Source organism: Petromyzon marinus, chromosome 13 (genome assembly GCF_048934315.1).
Source record: "Petromyzon marinus isolate PM22_M1 ecotype Great Lakes invasive population chromosome 13, UKy_Petmar_22M1.pri1.0, whole genome shotgun sequence".
NCBI classification, from domain to species: domain Eukaryota; kingdom Metazoa; phylum Chordata; class Hyperoartia; order Petromyzontiformes; family Petromyzontidae; genus Petromyzon; species Petromyzon marinus.
In genome coordinates this window covers 15,503,533-15,528,542 of record NC_133679.1, presented here as the reverse complement: position 1 = coordinate 15,528,542, position 25,010 = coordinate 15,503,533, and the positions used below count along the sequence as shown (strand labels likewise).

Sequence of the window (25,010 nt, the reverse complement as noted above, 5' to 3'; positions counted from 1 at the left end):
CAGAGTGACGTAGAGATCCACAGAGTGACGTAGAGATCCACAGAGTGACACAGAGTGACGTAGAGATCCACAGGTCAGATCCCCTGGTGGCCTCCCACAGGAGGGGGGTGACCCCGGTGGACAGCCCCCGGCGTGGTCCCCGGCGGCGGCGCCACGCGGAGGAGTGGGGAGGAGAGGGGGGGGCGGTGAGGGACCCAGGAAGTTGTCGCTCCCCCCGCAGCTACTCCTCGACGTCCCCACCACTCAGGTGGGGATACCCCTCCCCCTCCCGGCCCCCCCTCCCGCCCCCCCCTCCCCCTCCCGGCCCCCCCTCTCGGCCCCACCCCTCCCCCTCCCGGCTCCTCATCCCGGCCCCCCCTCCCGGCCCCCCCTCCCGGCCCCCCTCTCACTCCCCCTCCCGGCTCCTCATCCCGGCCCCCCCCACCCGGCTCCCCTTCTCACTCCCCTCCCGGCCCCCCCTCCCGGCCCCCCCTCCCGGCTCCCCCTCTCACTCCCCGTCCCGGCCCCCCCCATCCCACAGGTAACACAGTTTAACAGCGTGGCCGTTATCTGAACACGAAAAATATGTTTTCGGAAGCCATGATTATGATTCGTAATTTATTTTTTGCGTAAGGCCACGTGATGGTCTGACCAAAACTGTGTCGTAAGACCCTCCACCACCCGACGCAGCCAAACAAATACAATTGTCGCGTGGTGTGCAAGCGTTGTCACGACGCTCTGCCCTCCACGATTGTGTGAGCTCGCTCACCGGTGAGAGAGCAAACCTCAGGGCCAGGTCGAGCAGCGAATCGCCATGAGGTGAGTGGGTGACCTGCAGTGTGGTGGTTCCATATAGCAATGAGTGTGTACGGGGCAGAAACAAGTGCCACGGGTCGACTGACTAAGATGACTGAGATGACTGGCAATGAGTGTGTAAGTGGGTGAGTGAGTGTGCTGTGCCTTCATAGGTGATCGCTAACAGCACTTGCCCCGACAGTCTGTTAATGAGTGCCAGTGCTGTGTGTACCAGTGCTGTATATGCCAGTGCTGTGTGTGCCAGTGCTGTGAGTGTGTAGGTGAGGGGGTGAGTGGGTGGTTGAGTGGGTTGGCAGGTGAGCGAGTGGGTGCGTATATGAGTGAGTGTTATGAGCTGCAGTGCGGTGGTGGTGGTGGTGATGGTGGAGACAAGACACGGTCCAGTAGCCCGGGAGGTGGCGGAATCCATGAGGTGGCTCCGTCTCCTCCCGCGCCGTCCCCCTCTCTCCCCGCAGGATGCGGGCCCACGGCCCCGCACGCGGTCGCTCAGCGTGGCGCTGCCCGCGTCGCCGTGGCGATCTGCGAGGGCCTCCGTCGTCAGCACCGTCGTCCTCATCAAGGGTCGCGGCACGGTGAGGCCCACACCGGCAGGGAGGGAGGGAGGGGGCGATGCGTTGGGCCCACCGATAGGCGCACGGTGGCAAGATGTTATCTGCCTCACTTGGTATTACAGGCCGACCGAAATTCGGTTTCGGTTTCGGCGCCAAAAGTTGGCAAATGGCCTCTTTCGGCATCGTTTTTGCCGAAAGTAAATTTTTTACTTTCCGTCTGGTTTCGGTTTTCGGCCGAAACTGATATTGACTTTCGGTCATCATTCATCAACCGAAGATCTATTTTGAGAATCTAGCGCTCATGCTACGTCTATCACTCTGCCTATCGGCCGGTCAGTCGGCGCTAGGCAATCCGATGCGATAGGCTGCAAACACACACACAACAACAACCGCCATTCGCCACTAAGTGGCGGTGACGTCACCACCACGCTTGTGCCAGGCCATGTGCACCTTGAGGCCATGTGAAGTGTCGAACGCCCGCTGGCAGGAGGTCACGGGGCAGACCCAAGTGCCACGGGTCGACTGACTAAGATGACTGAGATGACTGGCTGATGCACCACCTGTGCCCCCTACTGTGCCAACCTGCTGTGCTTTAGCCACCCGGCACTCCGCTCATTGTTGTGAGCGTCGCTCCTCCGCCCTCCGTTGTTGTTGGAGGGCGACTGCCTCCAACTACCCAGTAGCGTCCTTCACGAGCCTCCTCCACAGAGGCCAATCTTGACACCACTGGTACAAGTCATCGGCAAGTCCACTCAGCTCCACGTCCTCCTGTACCACATCACTCCATCTCTTCTCTAGCCCGTGCCTGCCCGTTTAGCCCCCTCGATCCGGCCGAACAAAATCTGTTTCGGCATGCGGTGGCTGGGCATGCGGGCTACATGACCCAGCCAACGCAGCCTTGCCTGCCGGAGGAGCTCACCGATGGGACCTTGCCCAGAACTTTGAAAGATGTGTGAGCTCCTCACACAATCCAGCCTGGTTAAACCCAGGATGGATCATAGGCAGGCTAGCCTAAATGTTTCTAACCAGTGAAGATGTTCCATTAGGGGGTCTGCGTTTCGCAAGCGTAGAGAAGGGAGGGAATCACCGTGGCTGAGAAGACCTAAAGCTTAGTGTGGAGCGACAGGCCAGGTAGCTTCCACACAGCGTTACACAACCGATGGAAAGATATTGCCGCTCGACTGATTCGGAGTGAGACCTCTGCTGTTAAACTGGAGCCGGTCATAAGCACACTGCCCACGTATGGGAAACTCTCCACTCTCTCCACAACTGCCCCATCACCGATTGGAAGTTGTGGGGGTGGAGTGTCCGATGGTACAAAATACCCAGGCAGGTGCTTAGTTTTGGTTGGGCTGATGGTAAGGCCCCATCTCTAAGTGGCACGCTCCAGTCTCAGCAGCAGCGTCTCCAACTCCTCCTCTGAATGAGCAGCTATTACCAAATCATCAGCATACATAACGTGGTTGAGTAATAGGGAACCATCCCTTGACCGCACCCGGGCATCGATCAGCCTCCCATTATATCTGTACTATATGGAGATTCCCCCGGTACAGCTATTGAAGGCTTCACGAACGACGTGGTCAAAATAGATGTTAAATAATGTGGGAGCCAGAGGACAATCCCTTTCGCACCCCAAGGTGTACAGAGAATGGCTCTGACTCCCGGTCACGTAGTTTTACCCGGGCCCGCTCACCATCATGAAGGTCCTTAATGATTGTGAGCAGAGGGTCAGGGACTCCAAAAGCACGAAGAACAACCCAGAGCCCAGGCCTACTGATGGTATCATAGGCCTTGACCAGGTCAATAAAGCAGAGATGTAGGTCTTGTTGGAATTCCCTACACCTCTGGTGTAGCAGACGGACAGAAAATATGGCATCTGTGCAGGACCGCCCTGTCCTGAAACCGCATTGGGGCTCCGCAAGCCTCTCCTCAGCACGCCTGGCAAGGCGATGTTGAATAATCCTTACCAGGACCTTTCCCGGCACACTGAGGAGGGAGATGCCCCTGTAGTTGTTACAGTCTGTGCGGTCCCCCTTCTTAAAGAGGGGGACCACTAGGGCATCCTTCCAATCCTGCGGAACTCGTCCAGTGGTCCAGAATGTTGTTATGATGTCATATAGGGCAGTCTGTGCACAAACGCCACCCTCCCTCAGCATTTCGCTTGGGAGATCATCTATACCTGGTGCTTTTCCTGGTCTCAGACTCCGGATCGCCTTCAGTACTTCCTCAACAGATGGCACCTCAGCCAGCCTCTCACAGGGGGTGGCTTCTTCCAATATTTGAGGCACTGCAGCCTCAGCAGGGTCATCCCCACTTTGTGCCACGATGTTTTCCTGGCAGAGGGCTTTCCCCTCCCCCAAGACCTCACAGAAATGCTCAGCAAATCTGCAAACCTGTTCCTGGGGGTCAGAGATTGGATCACCGTTTTTTCCCCTAATGATGGTAATAGGTGTAGCGCTACAGGTTACTTTTTTGATGGAGTTAAATAGAGATTTGTGATCGCGGGCCACTGAGACAGACTCCATCTCCTCAGCAACCCGCGAACACCACCCATCCTTGCAGCGCCTCACGGCTCTCCGAACCTCCGAGCGAAGGCTGCGGTAAGCCTCCTCATTCTCTGACGTGGGATTCTGTAGCCGATGACAGTGGGCCTGTCGCTTTTTCTCAACCATCCTGAACACCTCCTCTGTCAGCCAGGGTCTCTGGGGAGGTTTGGACCGCGTACCCAAAGCAGCCATTGCAGCTGCATGAGTCAGTCCTAAACCTCGCCAATTTACCCTCGACATCAGGAGGAGTGGGGGACTATGCCAACCCCAGCCGCAAGCGATGATGAAATTATCGCTTGCAACATTCATCAGATAACTGAGACCAGGCCACTTTAGGTTGGAATGGGGTCCTGGGTGTACACCCACCACCGGAGTGGAAGAATGGCAGGCGCATCTTACAGAAGACTAGTCGATGGTCAGAGGGCAGATCAGCTCCACGGTAGGTCCTGGTGTCAAGGACATGGACTCGCATCCGCTGGTCCGTCACTATATAGTCCAGCAGATGTTCTTGCTTGGACCCGGCATGCATCCATGGTGTTGTGTGGATGCGCCGATGCCGGAACAGCGTGTTGGTAATTACAAGCCCATGGGCTGCACAAAAATCTAGCAGCCTCCTACCGTTGTTATTGAGCTGATCTGGCCCATGCCCTCCAATCACTCCAGACCAGGCGCCAGCATCATGACCAACTCGGGCATTGAAGTCACCCAACAAGATGACTCTATCCTGAGGGGCCACTTTAGCCAACACCTGTGACAGGAGGTCATATAAGGCATCTGACTCATCGGTTTTACCTGCATCCCTTCACGGATGTTCGTCTTCGGTGGGGGCATAAGTAACCACGACCACCACTCCTCGCCTCCGGTTGATGGGAAGGCAAGCCCAAAGTAGCCTGGGGCCTACAGCTTCCCACACCTCACCACCACGCTCCCACGCCCCCTTCATCCTTTTGTTCAAAAGAAGAGCCACACCCTGTTGTTTGGCAGTCTGCTGCCCCGAGTAGAGGACTGTCCACCCCTCATGATGGCAGGAGCTAGAACTGGTCTACCGGACCTCCTGAATGTCACAGAGATCCAGGTGGTACCAGTCCAGCTCCCGACAGAGGAGTGGCAGCCTCTCCTCCGCAGTGAGCGTTCGAACATTTCACGTGGCCACACGAAGTGGCTTTTCTTTGTTTCTGGAGGAGCCCCTAGGGTACAGATTCAATATCCTGGCTCCGCCAATTGGGGTTTCGCCAGGAGACGTCATAGACACCTGTCCCCCCGGGGCCTCCGGCACAAGCTTATTTGTTACATATTTCAGTCGTGGTTTAGTGGTAAATTTTTGAAGGTTGGAAGGGTTACCAGCCCCTCGCACCCGTCCAGAGTCCCCGTTTAGCCACTGTGGTGGTCACAGACGCCATGAGGGGAGGAGCCAATCGGAATTGGCCCTCCCCCCATAGCACTGTCCACGACAGAGTTTCCCGTCCGGCACGTACACACAAACACACACACACACGTACACACAAACACACACGTACACACATACATGTACACACAAACACACACAAACACACACATACACACACGTCAGCATCAGCAGCTTGGGAGCGAGGTCACAGCCGCAGCCATGCAGGCTGCTAATGTATATACGACCGTTCAACAGACGGCAGCCTGTTTGGCTGAATGCGGAACAACTGTTGTTTCTTAACTACAACATTCGTTTGTTTGGATATAATTACTAAGTAACACCTAAAGATTTGATATTTAGCGACTCTTACTGCAGGCTCTGCATGATTAGTTCTAGATTTATGTTTTATTAAAATAGCATTGCATCGTGACATATTTCATAAATCTTGTGTTCGGTAACTTCGGTTATATACCTTTCGGATTCGGTTATCAGCCGAAAGTCAATTTTTTACTTTTGATCTGGTTTCGATTTTGGCCAAAACCAGAAATTCAGTTTCGGTCGGCCTCTACTTGGTATACAGGAGGTCGTGGGTTCGATCCCGACCCTGGCACCTGAATATGTGGAGGTTTTTTGGGTTAGATCGCGTAAATGTATAAATGTGTCGTTAAAACCCGCCACCACCCGACACAGCCAACTAGTAAGGATTGTCAGGTAAACAGAACGTGGCCAATTCATCACGAGTACAGCACTAACCGGTGTGTTGGAGAGCCAAGCCACAACATTTACAATCTGAGTACGACGTTTCACCAGTAATTACAACTACAGCCTGATGAATCTAGTTGGTCGCAAAAGCCTACGTGTTAAACTGAATACGTGGAGTTTGCGTGTTCTCCCCGTGGTCGCGTGGATTTTTCTCCGGGACCTCCGGTGTTTCCCTCCACATTAAGAATCAACATCACGCGTTTAGATTATTTGACTTGTGATTTTCCACGTGATAAGCCACTTTGTTGAGCGATCGTGTGTGGCCAGGTCGCTTCTGAAAAGAAGAGCTACATAGCTCAGTGGGCTTCACCTGTTAAAATAAAAATAGTAAATAGTCGTATTGTTATGAGAATAGGTTTGACCCTTTACGTCAATAAGACAGTGGTGTTAAGATGTTAAACCACCAAACAGAAACCTTTTGCAAGTAATCCTGTCAGCATTCATCACATGCTCCGGTAGCATATGCTGATGCATTGTCTTTAAACTGATTGGTTCACACCAGAGACGGCTTTCTTTAGAGCTTAGTCTCACTAACAGTGTTAGACCAGAGGACGCCAAAAGGCGAACAGCACAAAGACAATGCCACTATCAGGACATTGAGAGCTCGGCGTGAGCAGCGACATCACGTGACCTTCCTTGCCAATATCAAAATATCAGAATAGGTTTTACCCTTTCTGGCAACAAAACAAGTGCGTTAAGACGTTCAAACACTAAAGAAGGAATCGTGTCTGCATCAACCACATATTGTTATCGTGACGTCTCCACGTCGGTGTGGGCTGTGTACACAAGGCCCAGCGGCGATAGGGGGCTCCGCCCACCCTGGAGCCGGGGCCCACACTAACGCGTGCCATCGTGGCCCACACTAACACGTGCCATCGTGGCCCACACTAACACGTGCCATCGTGGCCCACACTAACACGTGCCATCGTGGCCCACACTAACGCGTGCCATCGTGGCCCACACTAACGCGTGCCATCGTGGCCCACACTAACGCGTGCCATCGTGGCCCACACTAACACGTGCCATCGTGGCCCACACTAACACGTGCCATCGTGGCCCACACTAACGCGTGCCATCGTGGCCCACACTAACGCGTGCCATCGTGGCCCACACTAACACGTGCCATCGTGGCCCACACTAACACGTGCCATCGTGGCCCACACTAACACGTGCCATCGTGGCCCACACTAACACGTGCCATCGTGGCCCACACTAACACGTGCCATCGTGGCCCACACTAACACGTGCCATCGTGGCCCACACTAACGCGTGCCATCGTGGCCCACACTAACGCGTACCATCGTGGCCCACACTAACACGTGCCATCGTGGCCCGCACTAACACGTGCCATCGTGGCCCACACTAACGCGTGCCATCGTGGCCCACACTAACGCGTGCCATCGTGGCCCGCACTAACGCGTGCCATCGTGGCCCACACTAACGCGTGCCATCGTGGCCCACACTAACGCGTGCCATCGTGGCCCACACTAACACGTGCCATCGTGGCCCACACTAACGCGTTCCATCGTGGCCCACACTAACGCGTACCATCGTGGCCCACACTAACACGTGCCATCGTGGCCCGCACTAACACGTGCCATCGTGGCCCACACTAACGCGTGCCATCGTGGCCCACACTAACGCGTGCCATCGTGGCCCGCACTAACGCGTGCCATCGTGGCCCACACTAACGCGTGCCATCGTGGCCCACACTAACGCGTGCCATCGTGGCCCACACTAACACGTGCCATCGTGGCCCACACTAACACGTGCCATCGTGGCCCACACTAACACGTGCCATCGTGGCCCACACTAACACATGCAATCGTGGCCCACACTAACACGTGCCATCGTGGCACACACTAACGCGTGCCATCGTGGCCCACACTAACACGTGCCATCGTGGCCCACACTAACGCGTGCCATCGTGGCCCACACTAACGCGTGCCATCGTGGCCCACACTAACACGTGCCATCGTGGCCCACACTAACACGTGCCATCGTGGCCTACACTAACACGTGCCATCGTGGCCCACACTAACGCGTGCCATCGTGGCCCACACTAACGCGTGCCATCGTGGCCCACACTAACACGTGCCATCGTGGCCCACACTAACGCGTGCCATCGTGGCCCACACTAACGCGTGCCATGGTGGCCCAAGCCACTCCAAGTTGAAGGTGCCGATGGCCTCCGTGCGGGGGCGGGGCATCGGAACCTTCAACGTGGAGTGGCGATATCCAGACGGTGGTGAATGTGGTGATGGTGAAGCAAGTGCCATGGTGGACCCAGTAAACGTGCAACATTTTGGGTCAACGTTGGTTGACATGGGCCCGACGTTGGGCCAACGTTTTCCCGACGTTGACGCGCCCAGTGGGATGCACCCCGCGTGTCCTCGTCCCCAGGGCCTGGGCTTCAGCATCGTGGGCGGGCGCGACTCGACGCGCGGCATCATGGGAATCTTCGTGAAGACCGTCTTCCCCGGGGGGGCGGCTGCCATGGATGGCCGGCTGCGCGAGGGTGAGAGTGAGGGTGATGGTGAGGGTGAGGGTGATGGTGAGGGTGATGGTGAGGGTGATGGTGAGGGTGATGGTGAGGGTGATGGTGAGGGTGATGGTGAGGGTGATGGTGAGGGTGAGGGTGATGGTGAGGGTGAGAGTGAGGGTGATGGTGATGGTGAGGGTGATGGTGAGGGTGATGGTGAGGGTGATGGTGAGGGTGAGCGTGATGGTGAGGGTGATGGTGAGGGTGATGGTGAGGGTGATGGTGATGGTGAGGGTGAGGGTGATGGTGAGGGTGATGGTGAGGGTGATGGTGAGGGTGAGGGTGATGGTGAGGGTGAGGGTGATGGTGATGGTGAGGGTGATGGTGATGGTGAGGGTGATGGTGATGGTGAGGGTGAGGGTGATGGTGAGGGTGATGGTGAGGGTGATGGTGATGGTGAGGGTGAGGGTGATGGTGATGGTGAGGGTGATGGTGATGGTGAGGGTGATGGTGAGGGTGATGGTGATGGTGAGGGTGATGGTGAGGGTGAGAGTGAGGGTGATGGTGATGGTGAGGGTGATGGTGATGGTGAGGGTGATGGTGATGGTGAGGGTGATGGTGATGGTGAGGGTGATGGTGAGGGTGATGGTGATGATGAGGATGAGGGTGATGGTGATGGTGAGGGTGATGTGATGGTGAGGGTGATGGTGAGGGTGAGGGTGATGGTGAGGGTGATGGTGATGGTGAGGGTGATGGTGAGGGTGATGGTGATGGTGAGGGTGATGGTGATGGTGAGGGTGATGGTGAGGGTGATGGTGATGGTGAGGGTGAGGGTGATGGTGAGGGTGATGGTGATGGTGAGGGTGATGGTGAGGGTGATGGTGAGGGTGATGGTGATGGTGAAGGTGATGGTGAGGGTGATGGTGAGGGTGATGGTGAGGGTGATGGTGAGGGTGAGAGTGAGGGTGATGGTGATGTTGATGGTGAGGGTGATGGTGATGGTGAGGGTGATGGTGAGGGTGATGGTGAGGGTGAGGGTGATGGTGAGGGTGATGGTGATGGTGAGGGTGATGGTGAGGGTGAGGGTGATGGTGATGGTGAGGGTGATGTGATGGTGAGGGTGATGGTGAGGGTGATGGTGATGGTGAGGGTGATGGTGAGGGTGATGGTGATGGTGAGGGTGAGGGTGATGGTGAGGGTGATGGTGAGGGTGATGGTGAGGGTGATGGTGATGGTGAGGGTGATGGTGAGGGTGATGGTGAGGGTGATGGTGAAGGTGATGGTGATGGTGAGGGTGATGGTGATGGTGAGGGTGATGGTGAGGGTGATGGTGAGGGTGATGGTGATGGTGAGGGTGAGGGTGATGGTGAGGGTGATGGTGAGGGTGATGGTGAGGGTGATGGTGAGGGTGATGGTGAGGGTGATGGTGAGGGTGATGGTGATGATGAGGGCCTGATGCGCGCTTCTCCTTTCAAGTGCAGTAGCAGCAGTGAAGGTGGCCTAGAGTTGCCACCTGTCCTGGTTTCGCCCAGGACATTTGTAAGTCTTGGTGAGTGGGTGGCTGAGTTAGCGGGTGGGTAAATGAGTGAATGGATGAGTGGGTAGGTGGGTAGGTGATTGAGTGGATGATAGGGAGCGGTGGTGCAGTGGTTAGCACACTGCGCTTCGAACCTGGCGACCCAAGTTCTATTTCTCGCTCACGGCTACGACCAGCAACGATTATATAAATCGGCCTTGGCGTCCCCTAGATCGACTCAGCCTCAAATGAGTACTTGGTGCGGTGTGTAAACATCGCGTCTCGGGAGACGAAGGCGGACGGGCGTGGTGCTGGCCTCCCAGCCCCTCGAGTGCCATTCCGGCCTTCACTAGGTGCGACTCGCTCACAGCACTTGCCCCAACAGTCTATGTGGGCTACAAGGGGAGGGGGAACTCTGTCATTGTGCGCGTCTCTGGCAGGCGATGAGCTGCTGGAGGTGAACGGGGAGCCCGTGCGCGGCCTCACCCACGTGGAGGCCATCGCCACCTTCAAGGTGAGCGTGGCGCCTGCATGGTGGGCGAGATCCATTCTCAGGGTCACAATTCGCGAGTTCAATGTGGAGGACATGGTGGTGGTGCTACAGCTTGGACTATAGAAAAAACGGGTCAGAACATACGAGACGGAACTGAACAATACAAATGGTGGGTGCCACGTGGTTGAGGCGCTGCCCCCTTGTCGCTGACCCCTGATCTGACCCCTGACCCTGTGACCCCTAGCGGCTGCCCCGCGGCGTGGTGACCCTGGCTGTGCGTGCTCCTCTCTGCGGCGCCGCCACCTTTGACCTCGCCTCCGACATGACCTTTGGCCTGACCCCGAGCTCCGGTCATGTGACTGGGAAAGCGAGCGACCCCATGGACCAGATCGTCGTGGAGGTCACGCTTATGAAAGGTCAAGGGTCATCACAGAGTTATAGGGTTAAATACACGGGGGGAGGGCGGTGGGGTGGGGGCGAAAGGGCGGTGGAGGGGTCATCACTCCCCTGGCCCCGTCTGACTGAGCTTGCAGGTGAGAGGTGAGTATGCAGGTGAGCTTACAGGTGAGTGTACATGCAAGTGTGCAGGTGAGCATTCAGGTGAGCGTACAGGTAAGCATAGAGTGTGCAGGTGAACAGACAGGTGAGCAGAGAGAGCGAGGACGCTTGCAGGTGTAAAGGTCAGCATGTGGGCACCTACTACACATGAGTGAGCATGTGAACGTGCAGGTGAGCAGCATGCCCCCCCCACCCTCCGCCCACAGAGCGAGGCGTGGGCCTCGGGATCGGCGTGTGCTGTGTCTCAGCTGAGGGGGGCACGGGGGCAGACGACCCCGAGAGGAACCCGGGGGGACCGGGGGGGCCACGAGGGGCAGCAGGGCCCCCCAGGGTGTTCATCCTCTCCCTCGCTCCGGGCTCCGCCGCTCAGCTCAGCGGGCGACTCAGGTGAGGGAGGAGGTCACTGGGGTCACACAGAGGTCGCCGGCTCCCACTCCTCAACCCCTTGCAGGTGGAACAGATCGCGAGTGTGTGAGCGAGGTGAGCTTCAGGGTGAGTGAGTTTCAGGTGAGTGAGTTGCAGGTGAGTGAGTTTCAGGTGAGTGAGCAGGTGTGAATACAAGTGTAAGGGCGCGTGAGTGAGCGGGTAAAGTGAGTGTGCAGGTGAGCGAGCAGGTGAGCGAGCAGGTGAGCAAAGGTGAGAGGTCAGGCGAGATCGTGTTGGTAGGTGTGTATGTGAATGTATGCGTGTGAATGAGTGCGCATGTGGGTGAATGTGTTTACATTGGTGTGGATGTATGTGTGTACGTATGTGTGCACATGTAAGTGTGTGTGTCTTTGGAGTGCATATTTGTATAGCGGGGAGCGGTGGCGCAGCGGTTAGCGCAATGCGCCATGAACCCAACAATCTTGTTTAGATTTCAGCTCACGGCCAACATCAGTGGCGATGACCTGTACCGGTCTTGGGCCTCCCCTAAGTAAACTCAGCCTTAAAGAAGTACCTGTCGCTGTGTATACATGTAAAGAAGTACCTGTCACTGTGTATACATATAAATAAGTACCTGTCGCTGTGTATACATGTAAAGAAGTGTACCTGTTGCTGTGTATACATATAAACAAGTACCTGTCGCTGTGTATACATGTAAATAAGTACCTGTCACTGTGTATACATATAAAGAAGTACCTGTCACTGTGTATACATATAAATAAGTGTACCTGTCGCTGTGTATACAAATAAACAAGTACCTGTCGCTGTGTATACATATAAACAAGTACCTGTCACTGTGTATACATATAAATAAGTACCTGTCACTGTGTATACAAATAAACAAGTACCTGTCACTGTGTATACATATAAATAAGTACCTGTCACTGTGTATACATATAAAGAAATACCTGTCACTGTGTATACATATAAATAAGTACCTGTCACTGTGTATACATATAAATAAGTACCTGTCACTGTGTATACAAATAAACAAGTACCTGTCACTGTGTATACATATAAATAAGTACCTGTCACTGTGTATACAAATAAACAAGTACCTGTCACTGTGTATACATATAAATAAGTACCTGTCACTGTGTATACATATAAATAAGTACCTGTCACTGTGTATACATATAAAGAAGTACCTGTCACTGTGTATACATATAAATAAGTACCTGTCACTGTGTATACATATAAATAAGTACCTGTCACTGTGTATACAAATAAACAAGTACCTGTCACTGTGTATACATATAAATAAGTACCTGTCACTGTGTATACATATAAATAAGTACCTGTCACTGTGTATACATATAAAGAAGTACCTGTCACTGTGTATACAAATAAACAAGTACCTGTCACTGTGTATGCATATAAATAAGTACCTGTCACTGTGTATACATATAAATAAGTACCTGTCACTGTGTATACATATAAATAAGTACCTGTCGCTGTGTATACATGTAAAGAAGCGTACCTGTCGCTGTGTATACGGTGTGTGTGGTGTGTGTGTGTGGTGTGTGTGTGTGCTGTGTATGCGGTGTGTGTGGTGTGTGTGTGTGGGGTGTGTGGTGTGTGTGTGTGGTGTGTGTGGTGTATGTGTGGTGTGTGTGGTGTGTGTGTGGTGTGTGTGGCGTGTGTGTGTGGTGTGTGTGGCGTGTGTGGTGTGTGTCGTGTGTGGTGTGTGTGGTGTGTGTGGTGTGTATGTGGTGTGTGTGTGGTGTGTGTGTGGTATGTGTGTGGTGTGTGATGTGTGTGTGGTGTGTGTGGCGTGTGTGGTGTGTGTGTGTCGTGTGTGGTGTGTGTGGTGTGTGTGGTGTGTGTGGTGTGTGTGTGGTGTGTGTGGTATGTGTGTGGTGTGTGTGTGGTGTGTGTGGCGTGTGTGGTGTGTGTGTGTCGTGTGTAGTGTGTATGTGGTGTGTGTGGTGTGTATGTGTGGTGTGTGTGGTGTGTGTGTCGTGTGTGGTGTGTGTGGTGTGTGTGGGGTGTGTATGTAGTGTGTGTGTGGTCTGTGTGTGGTGTGTGTGTGCTGTGTGTGTGCTGTGTGTGTGGTGTGTATGTGGTGTGTGTGTGGTGTGTGTGGTGTGTGTACGTGGTGTGTATGTGGTGTGTGTGGTGTGTGTGGTGTGTGTGTGTGGTGTGTGTGTGGTGTGTGTGTGGTGTGTATGTGGTGTGTGTGTGGTGTGTCGTGTGTGTGTGGTGTGTGTGGTGTATGTGGTGTGTGTGTGGTGTGTGTGGTGTGTGTGTGGTGTGTATGTGGTGTGTGTGGTGTGTATGTGGTGTGTGTGGTGTGTGTGTGGTGTGTGTGTGGTGTGTGTGGTGTGTGTGTGTAGTGTGTGTGTGGTGTGTGTGTTGTGTGTGTGGTGTGTGTGTGGTGTGTATGTGGTGTGTGTGGTGTGTGTGTGGTGTGTATGTAATGTGTGTGTGTGGTGTGTGGTGTATGTGGTGTGTGTGGTGTGTGTGTGGTGTGTGTGTGGTGTGTATGTGGTGTTTGTGGTGTGTGTGTGGTGTGTGTGGTGTGTGTATGTGGTGTGTGTGTGGTGTGTGTAGTGTGTATGTGTGTGGTGTGTGTGGTGTATGTGGTGTGTATGTGGTGTGTGTGGTGTGTGTGTGTGGTGTGTGTGTAGTGTGTGTGGTGTGTGTGGTGTGTGTGTGTGGTGTGTGTGGTGTGTGTGTAGTGTGTGTGTGGTGTGTATGTGGTGTGTGTGGTGTGTGTGTGTGTGGTGTGTGTGTGTGGTGTGTGTGGTGTGTGTGTGTAGTGTGTGTGTGGTGTGTGTGTAGTGTGTGCGTGTGGTGTGTGTGTGTGGTCTGTGTGTGGTGTGTGGTGTGTGTGTGTGGTGTGCGTGTGTAGTGTGTGTGTGGTGTGTGTGGGGTGTGTGGTGTGTGTGTGGTGTGTGTGGTGTGTGTGTGGTGTGTGTGGTGTGTGTGTGTGGTCTGTGTGTGGTGTGTGTGGTGTGTGTGTGGTGTGTGTGTGTGCTGTGTGTGTGGTGTGTGTGTGGTCTGTGTGTGGTCTGTGTGTGGTGTGTGTTTGGTGTGTGTGTGTGTAGTGTGTGTGTGTGGTGTGTGTGGTGTGTGTGTGTGGTGTGTGTAGTGTGTGTGTGTGGTGTGTGTGGTGTGTGTGTGGTGTGTGTGTGTAGTGTGTGTGTGGTGTGTGTGGTGTGTGTGTGGTGTGTGTGTGGTGTGTGTAGTGTGTGTGTGTGGTGTGTGTGTGGTGTGTGTGTGTGTAGTGTGTGTGTGTGGTGTGTGTGTGTGGTGTGTGTGTGGTGTGTGTGTGTAGTGTGTGTGTGGTGTGTGTGGTGTGTGTGTGGTGTGTGTAGTGTGTGTGTGTGGTGTGTGTGTGGTGTGTGTGTGGTCTCTGTGTGGTGTGTGTAGTGTGTGTGTGGTGTGTGTGTGGTGTGTGTGTGTAGTGTGTGTGTGTGGTGTGTGTGTGTGGTGTGTGTGTGGTATGTGTGTGGTGTGTAGAGGCAGCACGGTGGCGAGATGTTAACTACTTTGACTGGAGGTCGTCGGTTCGATCCCGACCCTGATGCCTATATATTTGGAGTTTGCAGCGTCCGTTTTCACAGGGGGTGAGGGGAGAGTGGAGGGGTTCACAGCATGGGTCGCGACACACCAGTCATTTCACTTACGGGAAAATTGTGCTACCCAAGATGTTCTTATTTTAAATAACGTAAGGCCCGATTTAAAAATATTGACCACCACCCGTGGGGAGTTTCTGGGTCCGCGTGCGCGTACGTGGTGTGTACGTGTTGCGTGTGTGTTGCGCGGTGTGGTGCCAGGCGTGGTGACCAGGTGCTGGAGGTGGCCGGCCGCAGTCTGTGCCGTGCCGGCCGTGGTCTGGCCGAGGCGTTTGCGCTGCTGAGCGAGCGAGAGCCAGGGCCCGTGACCCTACTCGTGAGCCGCCACCCCGACCCCACGGTGAGGCCTGTACTAACACACACGCACTGGCACGCACTTGTCATTGTGGTGACCGAGGTCAGTCTTGCAAATGAGACTCGTCCTGGTCTCTCGAGTTCCCACCGTGTTACACAGACTCAACTTGACACGGTACTTGAGACGCGAACCCCCTGCTCACCCATCGGCAGCCGATGATGGCACCTGTGGTATGCATGGTGGTGGTCGCACATCCAAACACGATCCGCGCTCGGTACTGCTCAGCTTTTGAGATCTGGAGGTTCCGAGTACAGAAAATCCGACCGGTAGCGATCTTCACTGGATCCGAAGCAGTGTCGGTGACGCGTCAAGTACTCATTGTGTGTCACTCACCACACCAGCCAATCAGCTGCTACGAAGATAACCCCCCATGCAACATGGCCGCTGTGAAGTCCCCACGCAACATGGCTGCCGCGACGTCATCGCTCCATGTGCATTAGTTGGTTCTGCCGCTGTGATCAGTCGTGTATTTATATTATTCATGTTAATTGTATCCATTATTAACATACTATCGTTACTAATGCAATTTACGTTAATGCCATAATAATTATGTTAATTTATTCAAAGTTGTATGATTCTTTTACTGTGACAATCTACGTAAGAGTGGTCTCGACCTCGCCTGAATCCTTTCCTAACGTACGCAATGTCTTGTGCGTAACTCCCGTGTGGAATCGGAGTTTAGGACAAATCTCAGCGTGAATCGTCGATCTGAACTCGGGCTCCTTGTGAGGCCATCGCGGCTGATTTGGTGCCCTCCACCCGGGTAGCCCCGTGCTTAACACACGCGTGTGACAGTGTGTGTGTTGATACATGTGTAGTGTGTCTGTAGGTCGACTCAGCCTTAAATGAGTAGTGCCGTGTGCTGTGCGTAGTAAGCTTCAGCACGTGGGCGTGCTGCTGGCCACACCAACCCCTCGTGCCGGCAATTGTCGGTGCTCCCGGGGACCTTTGTCTGATGCTCGCTAACAGCACTTGCCCCATCAGCTTGTGTAGGCTACCCGGGGGACCTTTGTCTGATGCTCGCTAGCAACACTTGCCCCATCAGCCTGTGTAGGCTACCCGGGGGACCTGTGTCTGATGCTCGCTAGCAGCACTTGCCCCATCAGCCTGTGTAGGCTACCCGGGGGACCTTTGTCTGATGCTCGCTAACAACAGCACTTGCCCCATCAGCCTGTGTAGGCTACCCGGGGGTCCTTTGTCTGATGCTCGCTAACAACAGCACTTGCCCCATCAGCCTGTGTAGGCTACCCGGGGGACCTTTGTCTGATGCTTGCTAGCAACACTTGCCCCATCAGCCTGTGTAGGCTACCCGGGGGACCTTTGTCTGATGCTCGCTAACAACAGCACTTGCCCCATCAGCCTGTGTAGGCTACCCGGGGGACCTTTGTCTGATGCTCGCTAACAGCACTTGCCCCATCAGCTTGTGTAGGCTACCCGGGGGACCTTTGTCTGATGCTCGCTAGCAGCACTTGCCCCATCAGCCTGTGTAGGCTACCCGGGGGTCCTTTGTCTGATGCTCGCTAGCAGCACTTGCCCCATCAGCCTGTGTAGGCTACCCGGGGGACCTGTGTCTGATGCTCGCTAACAACACTTGCCCCATCAGCCTGTGTAGGCTACCCGGGGGTCCTTTGTCTGATGCTCGCTAGCAGCACTTGCCCCATCAGCCTGTGTAGGCTACCCGGGGGACCTTTGTCTGATGCTCGCTAACAGCACTTGCCCCATCAGCCTGTGTAGGCTACCCGGGGGTCCTTTGTCTGATGCTCGCTAGCAGCACTTGCCCCATCAGCCTGTGTAGGCTACCCGGGGGTCCTTTGTCTGATGCTCGCTAACAACACTTGCCCCATCAGCCTGTGTAGGCTACCCGGGGGTCCTTTGTCTGATGCTCGCTAGCAGCACTTGGCCCATCAGCCTGTGTAGGCTACCCGGGGGACCTTTGTCTGATGCTAACAACACTTGGCCCATCAGCCTGTGTAGGCTACCCGGGGGACCTTTGTCTGATGCTCGCTAGCAGCACTTGCCCCATCAGCCTGTGTAGGCTACCCGGGGGACCTTTGTCTGATGCTAACAACACTTGCCCCATCAGCCTGTGTAGGCTACCCAGGGGACCTGTGTCTGATGCTCGCTAACAGCACTTGCCCCATCAGCCTGTGTAGGCTACCCGGGGGACCTTTGTCTGATGCTCGCTAGCAGCACTTGCCCCATCAGCCTGTGTAGGCTACCCGGGGGACCTTTGTCTGATGCTCGCTAACAGCACTTGCCCCATCAGCCTGTGTAGGCTACCCGGGGGACCTTTGTCTGATGCTCGCTAGCAGCACTTGCCCCATCAGCCTGTGTAGGCTACCCGGGGGATCTTTGTCTGATGCTTGCTAACAGCACTTGCCCTATCAGCCTGTGTAGGCTACCCGGGGGACCTTTGCGTGCGTGTGACGCGTCACACGCAGCGCGGTGTGAATGGGACATTCTGCTCGTGTCCGTTTGTGAGCGGTTGTTGATTCTTGTTGACACCGAAAGGGCTAAGGGGCCGTCCATAGATGACGCATTAATGACGTCACGCACCTGGGGGGGGGGGGGGTCAGACATTTGTGACGATGTGTGACGGGGGGGGTTTTAGAAATGTGACGTCACATCAAAATGCACAACTTTAAATAAATATAGACAACACGTTCTACTTAATTAAATAGACTTTTTAATAAATGTTTTCTCCTACAACATCAGAGTGCAGCGGCACATTAAATACGCACTACAATGGCAATACAGTGAGGGAAGACATTATTTGATCCCCTGCTGATTTTGTACGTTTGCCCACTGACGAAGAAATGATCAGTCTATAATTTTAATGGTAGGTTTATTTGAACAGTAAGAGACAGAATAACAAAAAAATCCAGAAAAACGCATGTCAAAAAATGTTATAAATGGATTTGCATTTTAATTAGGGAAATAAGTATTTGACCCCTCTGCAAAACATGACTTAGTACTTGGTGGCAAAACCCTTGTTGCCAATCACAGAGATCAGACGTTTCTTGTAGTTGGCCACCAGGTTTGCACACATCTCAGGAGGGATTTTGTCCCACTCCTCTTTGCAGATCTTCTCCAAGTCATTAAGGTTTCGAGGCTGACGTTTGGCAACTCGAACCTTCAGCTCCCTCCACAGATTTTCTATGGGATTAAGGTCTGGAGACTGGCAAGGCCACTCCAGGACCTCAATGTGCTTCTTCTTGAGCCACTCCTTTGTTGCCTTGGCCGTGTGTTTTGGGTCATTGTCATGTTGGAATACCCATCCATGACCCATTTTCAATGCCCTGGCTGAGGGAAGGAGGTTCTCACCCAAGATGTGACGGTACATGGCCCCGTCCATCGTCCCTTTGATGCGGTGAAGTTGTCCTGTCCACTTAGCAGAAAAACACCCCCAAAGCATAATGTTTCCACCTCCATGTTTGACGGTGGGGATGGTGTTCTTGGGGTCATATGCAGCATTCCTCCTCCTCCAAACAGAGCGAGTTGAGTTGATGCCAAAGAGCTCCATTTTGGTCTCATCTGACCACAACACTTTCACCCAGTTGTCCTCTGAATCATTCAGATGTTCATTGGCAAACTTCAGACGGGCATGTATATGTGCTTTCTTGAGCAGGGGGACCTTGCGGGCGCTGCAGGATTTCAGTCCTTCATGGCGTAGTGTGTTACCAATTGTTTTCTTGGTGACTATGGTCCCAGCTGCCTTGAGATCATTGACAAGATCCTCCCGTGTAGTTCTGGCCTGATTCCTCACCGTTCTCATGATCATTGCAACTCCACGAGGTGAGATCTTGCATGGAGCCCCAAGCCGAGGGAGATTGACAGTTCTTTTGTAATTCTTCCATTTGCGAATAATCGCACCAAGTGTTGTCACCTTCTCACCAAGCTGCTTGGCAATGGTCTTGTAGCCCATTCCAGCCTTGTGTAGGTCTACAATCTTGTCCCTGACATCCTTGGAGAGCTCTTTGGTCTTGGCCATGGTGGAGAGTTTGGAATCTGATTGATTGATTGCTTCTGTGGACAGATGTCTTTTATACAGGTAACAAGCTGAGATTAGGAGCACTCCCTTTAAGAGTGTGCCCCTAATCTCAGCTCGTTACCTGTATAAAAAGCACCTGGGAGCCAGAAATCTTTTTTTATTGAGAGGGGGTCAAATACTTATTTCCCTCATTAAAATGCAAATCAATTTATTACATTTTCGACATGCGTTTTTCTGGATTTTCTTGTTGTTATTCTGTCTCTCACTGTTCAAATAAACCTACCATTAAAATTATAGACTGATCATTTCTTTGTTAGTGGGCAAACGTACAAAATCAGCAGGGGATCAAATACCTTTTTCCCTCACTGTAGTTTAAAGCGATTTAAAGAATGTTTTATATATTTTTTTTGGGGGGGGAGAGCTTTGTAACGTCATATTTGAGGGGGGGTCTGACTTTTTGTGACGTTGTGTGACGAAGGGGGGGGGTCAAAAATCGTCCAAAATTGCGTTACGTCATTTATGGACGGCCCCTAACACAATTACACACGCACTGACACACACACACGTGTGTTAACACCTTGACAGAGACACAGTGACATAAGCTGTGACACACACACGTATGTTAACACCTTGACAAAGACACTGTGACACACGCACTTGTGACACACACACACGTGTGTTAACACCTTGACAAAGACACTGTGACACAATCTGTGTGACACACTCTGTGTGACACACACACACTCTGTGTGTTAACACCTTGATAAAGACACTGTGACACACTCTGTGTGACACACTCTGTGTGACATACACACACACTCTGTGTGACACACACACACACTCTGTGTGTTAACACCTTGACAAAGACACTGTGACACACTCTGTGTGACACACTCTGTATGACACACACACTCTGTGTGTTAACACCTTGACAAAGACACTGTGGCACAATCTGTGTGACACACTCTGTGTGACACACACACACTCTCTGTGTGACACACTCTGTGTGACACACACACACACTCTGTGTGATAACACCTTGACAAAGACACTGTGACACACTCTGTGTGACACACTCTGTATGACACACACACACTCTGTGTGTTAACACCTTGACAAAGACACTGTGACACACTCTGTGTGACACACTCTGTGTGACACACACACACACTCTGTGTGTTAACACCTTGACAAAGACACTGTGGCACAATCTGTGTGACACACTCTGTGTGACACACACACACTCTCTGTGTGACACACTCTGTGTGACACACATACACACACTCTGTGTGATAACACCTTGACAAAGACACTGTGACACACTCTGTGTGACACACTCTGTATGACACACACACACTCTGTGTGTTAACACCTTGACAAAGACACTGTGACACACTCTGTGTGACACACTCTGTGTGACACACACACACACTCTGTGTGTTAACACCTTGACAAAGACACTGTGGCACAATCTGTGTGACACACTCTGTGTGACACACACACACACTCTCTGTGTGTTAACACCTTGACAAAGACACTGTGGCACAATCTGTGTGACACACACACACTCTGTGTGACACACACACACTCTGTGTGACACACACACTCTGTGTGACACACTCTGTGTGAAACACTCTGTGTGACACACTCTGTGTGACACACACACGCTCTGTGTGACGCCCTCTTTGTGACGCGCTCTGTGTGACGCGCTATGTGTGACACACACACACGTGTGTGTTAACACCTTGACAAAGACACTGTGGCACAATCTGTGTGACGCGCTCTGTGTGACACACTCTGTGTGACACACACACTCTGTGTGACACACTCTGTGTGAAACACTCTGTGTGACACACTCTGTGTGATAACACCTTGACAAAGACACTGTGACACACTCTGTGTGACACACTCTGTATGACACACACACACTCTGTGTGATAACACCTTGACAAAGACACTGTGACACACTCTGTGTGACACACTCTGTATGACACACACACACACACACTCTGTATGACGCGCTCTGTGTGACACACTGTGTGACACACACACACACTCTGTGACACACACACACACTCTGTATGACACACACACACTCTGTGTGTTAACACCTTGACAAAGACACTGTGGCACACTCTGTGTGACACACACACCCTGTGTGACACACACACTCTGTGTGACACACACACACACTCTGTGTTAACACCTTGACAAAGACACTGTGACACACTCTGTGTGACACAATCTTCGTGACACGCTCACACACTCTGTGTGACACAATCTGTGTGACACACTGTGTGACACACACACACTCTGTGTGACACACACACACTGTGTGACACAGTCTGTGTGAAACACTCTGTGTGACACCCACACTCTGTATGACACACTCTGTGTGAAACACTCTGTGTGACACACGCTGTGTGACGCGCTCTGTGTGACACACTCTGTGTGAGACACTCTGTGTGACACACACTCTGTATGACACACTCTGTGTGAAACACTCTGTGTGACACACTCTGTGTGACGCGCTCTGTGTGACACACTCTGTGTGACACACACACACACTCTGTGTGACACACTCTGTGTGAAACACTCTGTGTGACACACACACACACTCTGTGTGACACACTCTGTGTGAAACACTCTGTGTGACACACAGACGATCTGTGTGACGCGCTCTGTGTGACACACTCTGTGTGACACACACACACTGTGTGACACACTCTGTGTGACGCGCTATGTGTGACACACACACGCTCTGTGTGACGCGCTCTGTGTGACGCGCTATGTGTGACACACACACGTGTGTGTTAACACCTAGACAAAGACACTGTGACCCACTCTGTGTGTTAACACCTTGACAAAGACACTGTGACACACTCTGTGTGACACACTCTGTGTGACACACACACACACTCTGTGTGACGCGCTCTGTGTGACACACTGTGTGACACACACACACACACACACTCTGTGTGACGCGCTCTGTGTGACGCGCTCTGTGTGACGCGCTCTGTGTGACACACACACACTCTGTGTGACACACACACGCTCTGTGTGACACACACACACACTCTGTGTGACACACACACACACACACACTCTGTGTGACGCGCTCTGTGTGACGCGCTCTGTGTGACGCGCTCTGTGTGACACACACACACACGCTCTGTGTGACACACACACACTGTGTGACGCGCTCTGTGTGACACACACACACACGCTCTGTGTGACACACACACACTGTGTGAGTCACACTCTGTGTGACACACACACTCTGTGTGACACACACACACTCTGTGTGACACACACACACTCTGTGTGACACACACATGCTCTGTGTGACGCGCTCTGTGTGACGCGCAGGTGTCGGAGCGAGCCATGCACGAAGCCATCCTTCGTGCCGGTGCCAGTTCTGCGGCGCTGGGGGGTGAGGAGGAGGCGTGGGGGGGGGGGTGAGGAGGAGGCGTGGGGGGGGAGGCGTGGGGGGGGTGAGGAGGCGTGGGGTGGGTGAGGAGGATGCGTGGGGGGGGGGGTGAGGAGGCGTGGGGGGGGGGGTGAGGAGGCGTGGGGGGGTGAGGAGGAGGCGTGGGGGGGGGGTGAGGAGGCGTGGGGGGGGGGGTGAGGAGGCGTGGGGGGGGTGAGGAGGAGGCGTGGGGGGGTGAGGAGGAGGCGTGGGGGCTGAGGAGGCGTGGGGGGGGGGGGTGAGGAGGAGGCGTGGGGGGGTGAGGAGGAGGCGTGGGGTGAGGAGGAGGCGTGGGGGGGCGAGGTGGAGGCGTGGGGGGGTGAGGAGGAGGCGTGGGGGGGAGGAGGCGTGGGGGGGGCAAGGTGGAGGCGTGGGGGGGCGAGGTGGAGGAGGAGGCACAGGGGGAAGGGGTTGAGGAGGAGGGTTGGAGGGGTGAGGAGGAGGGTGAGGGGGAGGCGTCCTCACTAGTTACTCGTTAACCCGACGCCTTTATGGCTCAGCCTGAGACTCGGTTCCCACTGCGTGCGCTGCGCTTTACAAGGGAGGAGGGGGGAGTCTTGTGCAAGTGCGTTCGTGTGTGTGTTCGTGTGTGTGTGTGTTCGTGTGTGTGTTCGTGTGTGTGTGTGTTCGTGTGTGCGTGTGTGTGTTCGTGTGTGTGTTCGTGCGTGCGTGTGCACCTGTGCTACATCGGATACCTCGTCTCCCCTACTGCGTTCCTCCTTTCTAACCCGAACTCTCCTCCTCGTCTCTCTACCTCGTCGTCACCCTCCTCCGCCTTCATTCGTGTTGTTCCCTCTGGACGTTCTCTCTCCGTCTCATCCGCCCCGAATCTTCCTGCCTCCTTCCCCTGCCGTGTCACACACCTCGTCGTCGCCTCCACCTCCTCCTCCACCTCCTCCATCGCCACACATTGTCAAACACTCCCCGCTCTCCTCCTCCTCCTCCTCCATCGCCACACATTGTCAAACACTCCCCGCTCTCCTCCTCCATCGCCACACATTGTCAAACACTCCCCGCTCTCCTCCTCCATCGCCACACATTGTCAAACACTCCCCGCTCTCCTCCTCCATCGCCACACATTGTCAAACACTCCCCGCTCTCCTCCACCTCCTCCACCACCTCTGTTCCTTCTGATCTGACGACAGCCTTCTGACACATCGCCTGCCGTTCTTCCCACTCCTCCCTGCCTTTGGCTCCCCGTGGTCCCTCCTCCTCTCCCTGACTCGTTCACCTTCCCTCCTGCTGCCCCCCCCCCACTCCTCCCTGCCCCCCTCTCCCTGTCTCTCTTGTATCATCCTGTACCTCCCTCCTCCTACCGCTGCCTATCTCACCTCCTCCTCCTCCCGTCCCCGTGTGTCTCTCTCATTCTGTCTCTGGTCTTCCATGGCCTCCCAGTTCCACACTCAGGACCGGATCCCACCCGCGGCTGGCAGGGGGTTCTACACTGCGACCAGGCGAGTGATGGTGTGTGTGTGTGATGGTGTGTGTGTGATAGTGTGTGTGATGGTGTGTGTGATGGTGTGTGTGATGGTGTGTGTGTGATGGTGTGTGTGTGTGATAGTGTGTGTGTGATGGTGTGTGTGTGATGGTGTGTGTGTGATGGTGTGTGTGTGATGGTGTGTGTGTGATGGTGTGTGTGTGTGATGGTGTGTGTGTGATGGTGTGTGTGTGATGGTGTGTGTGTGATTGTGTGTGTGATAGTGTGTGTGATGGTGTGTGTGTGATGGTGTGTGTGTGATAGTGTGTGTGATGGTGTGTGTGTGATGGTGTGTGTGTGTGTGATGCTGTGTGTGATTGTGTGTGATGGTGTGTGTGTGATGGTGTGTTTGTGTGTGTGATGGTGTGTGTGTGATGGTGTGTGTGTGTGATGGTGTGTGTGTGTGTGTGATGGTGTGTGTGTGATGGTGTGTGTGATGGTGTGTGTGTGTGATGGTGTGTGTATGTGATAGTGTGTGTGATGGTGTGTGTAATGGTGTGTGTACGATGGTGCGTATGATGGTGTGTGTGTGTGATGGTGTGTGTGTGTGATGGTGTGTGTGTGATGGTGTGTGTGTGATGGTGTGTGTGATGGTGTGTGTGATTGTGTGTGTGATGGTGT

General features: G+C 53.8%; 2 protein-coding genes across 4 annotated transcripts in view; both read left to right on the top strand.

The window, feature by feature from the left end:
• The window catches only part of LOC116942107 (uncharacterized), a 60,259-nt gene extending 49,180 nt beyond the window's left edge, over positions 1–11,079 (top strand). The window contains exons 4-8 of the mRNA XM_076066908.1: positions 101–247; positions 1,251–1,367; positions 8,445–8,559; positions 10,480–10,553; positions 10,777–11,079. Of these exons, the coding sequence (XP_075923023.1) occupies positions 101–247; positions 1,251–1,367; positions 8,445–8,559; positions 10,480–10,553; positions 10,777–11,076 (753 nt within the window). The 3' untranslated portion in view covers positions 11,077–11,079. The remainder of the gene's footprint in view (positions 1–100; positions 248–1,250; positions 1,368–8,444; positions 8,560–10,479; positions 10,554–10,776) is intronic.
• A 292-nt stretch (positions 11,080–11,371) lies between these two features.
• The window catches only part of LOC116942147 (uncharacterized), a 51,648-nt gene continuing 38,009 nt past the window's right edge, over positions 11,372–25,010 (top strand). For all 3 annotated transcript variants that reach the window (XR_012941664.1, XM_076066906.1, XM_076066905.1), the window contains exons 1-4: positions 11,372–11,477; positions 15,299–15,437; positions 22,813–22,876; positions 24,308–24,366. Coding sequence is in view for 2 of the 3 variants with exons in the window: in XM_076066906.1 (XP_075923021.1) it covers positions 22,828–22,876; positions 24,308–24,366 (108 nt within the window). In the remaining variant the exon portion in view is untranslated. The remainder of the gene's footprint in view (positions 11,478–15,298; positions 15,438–22,812; positions 22,877–24,307; positions 24,367–25,010) is intronic.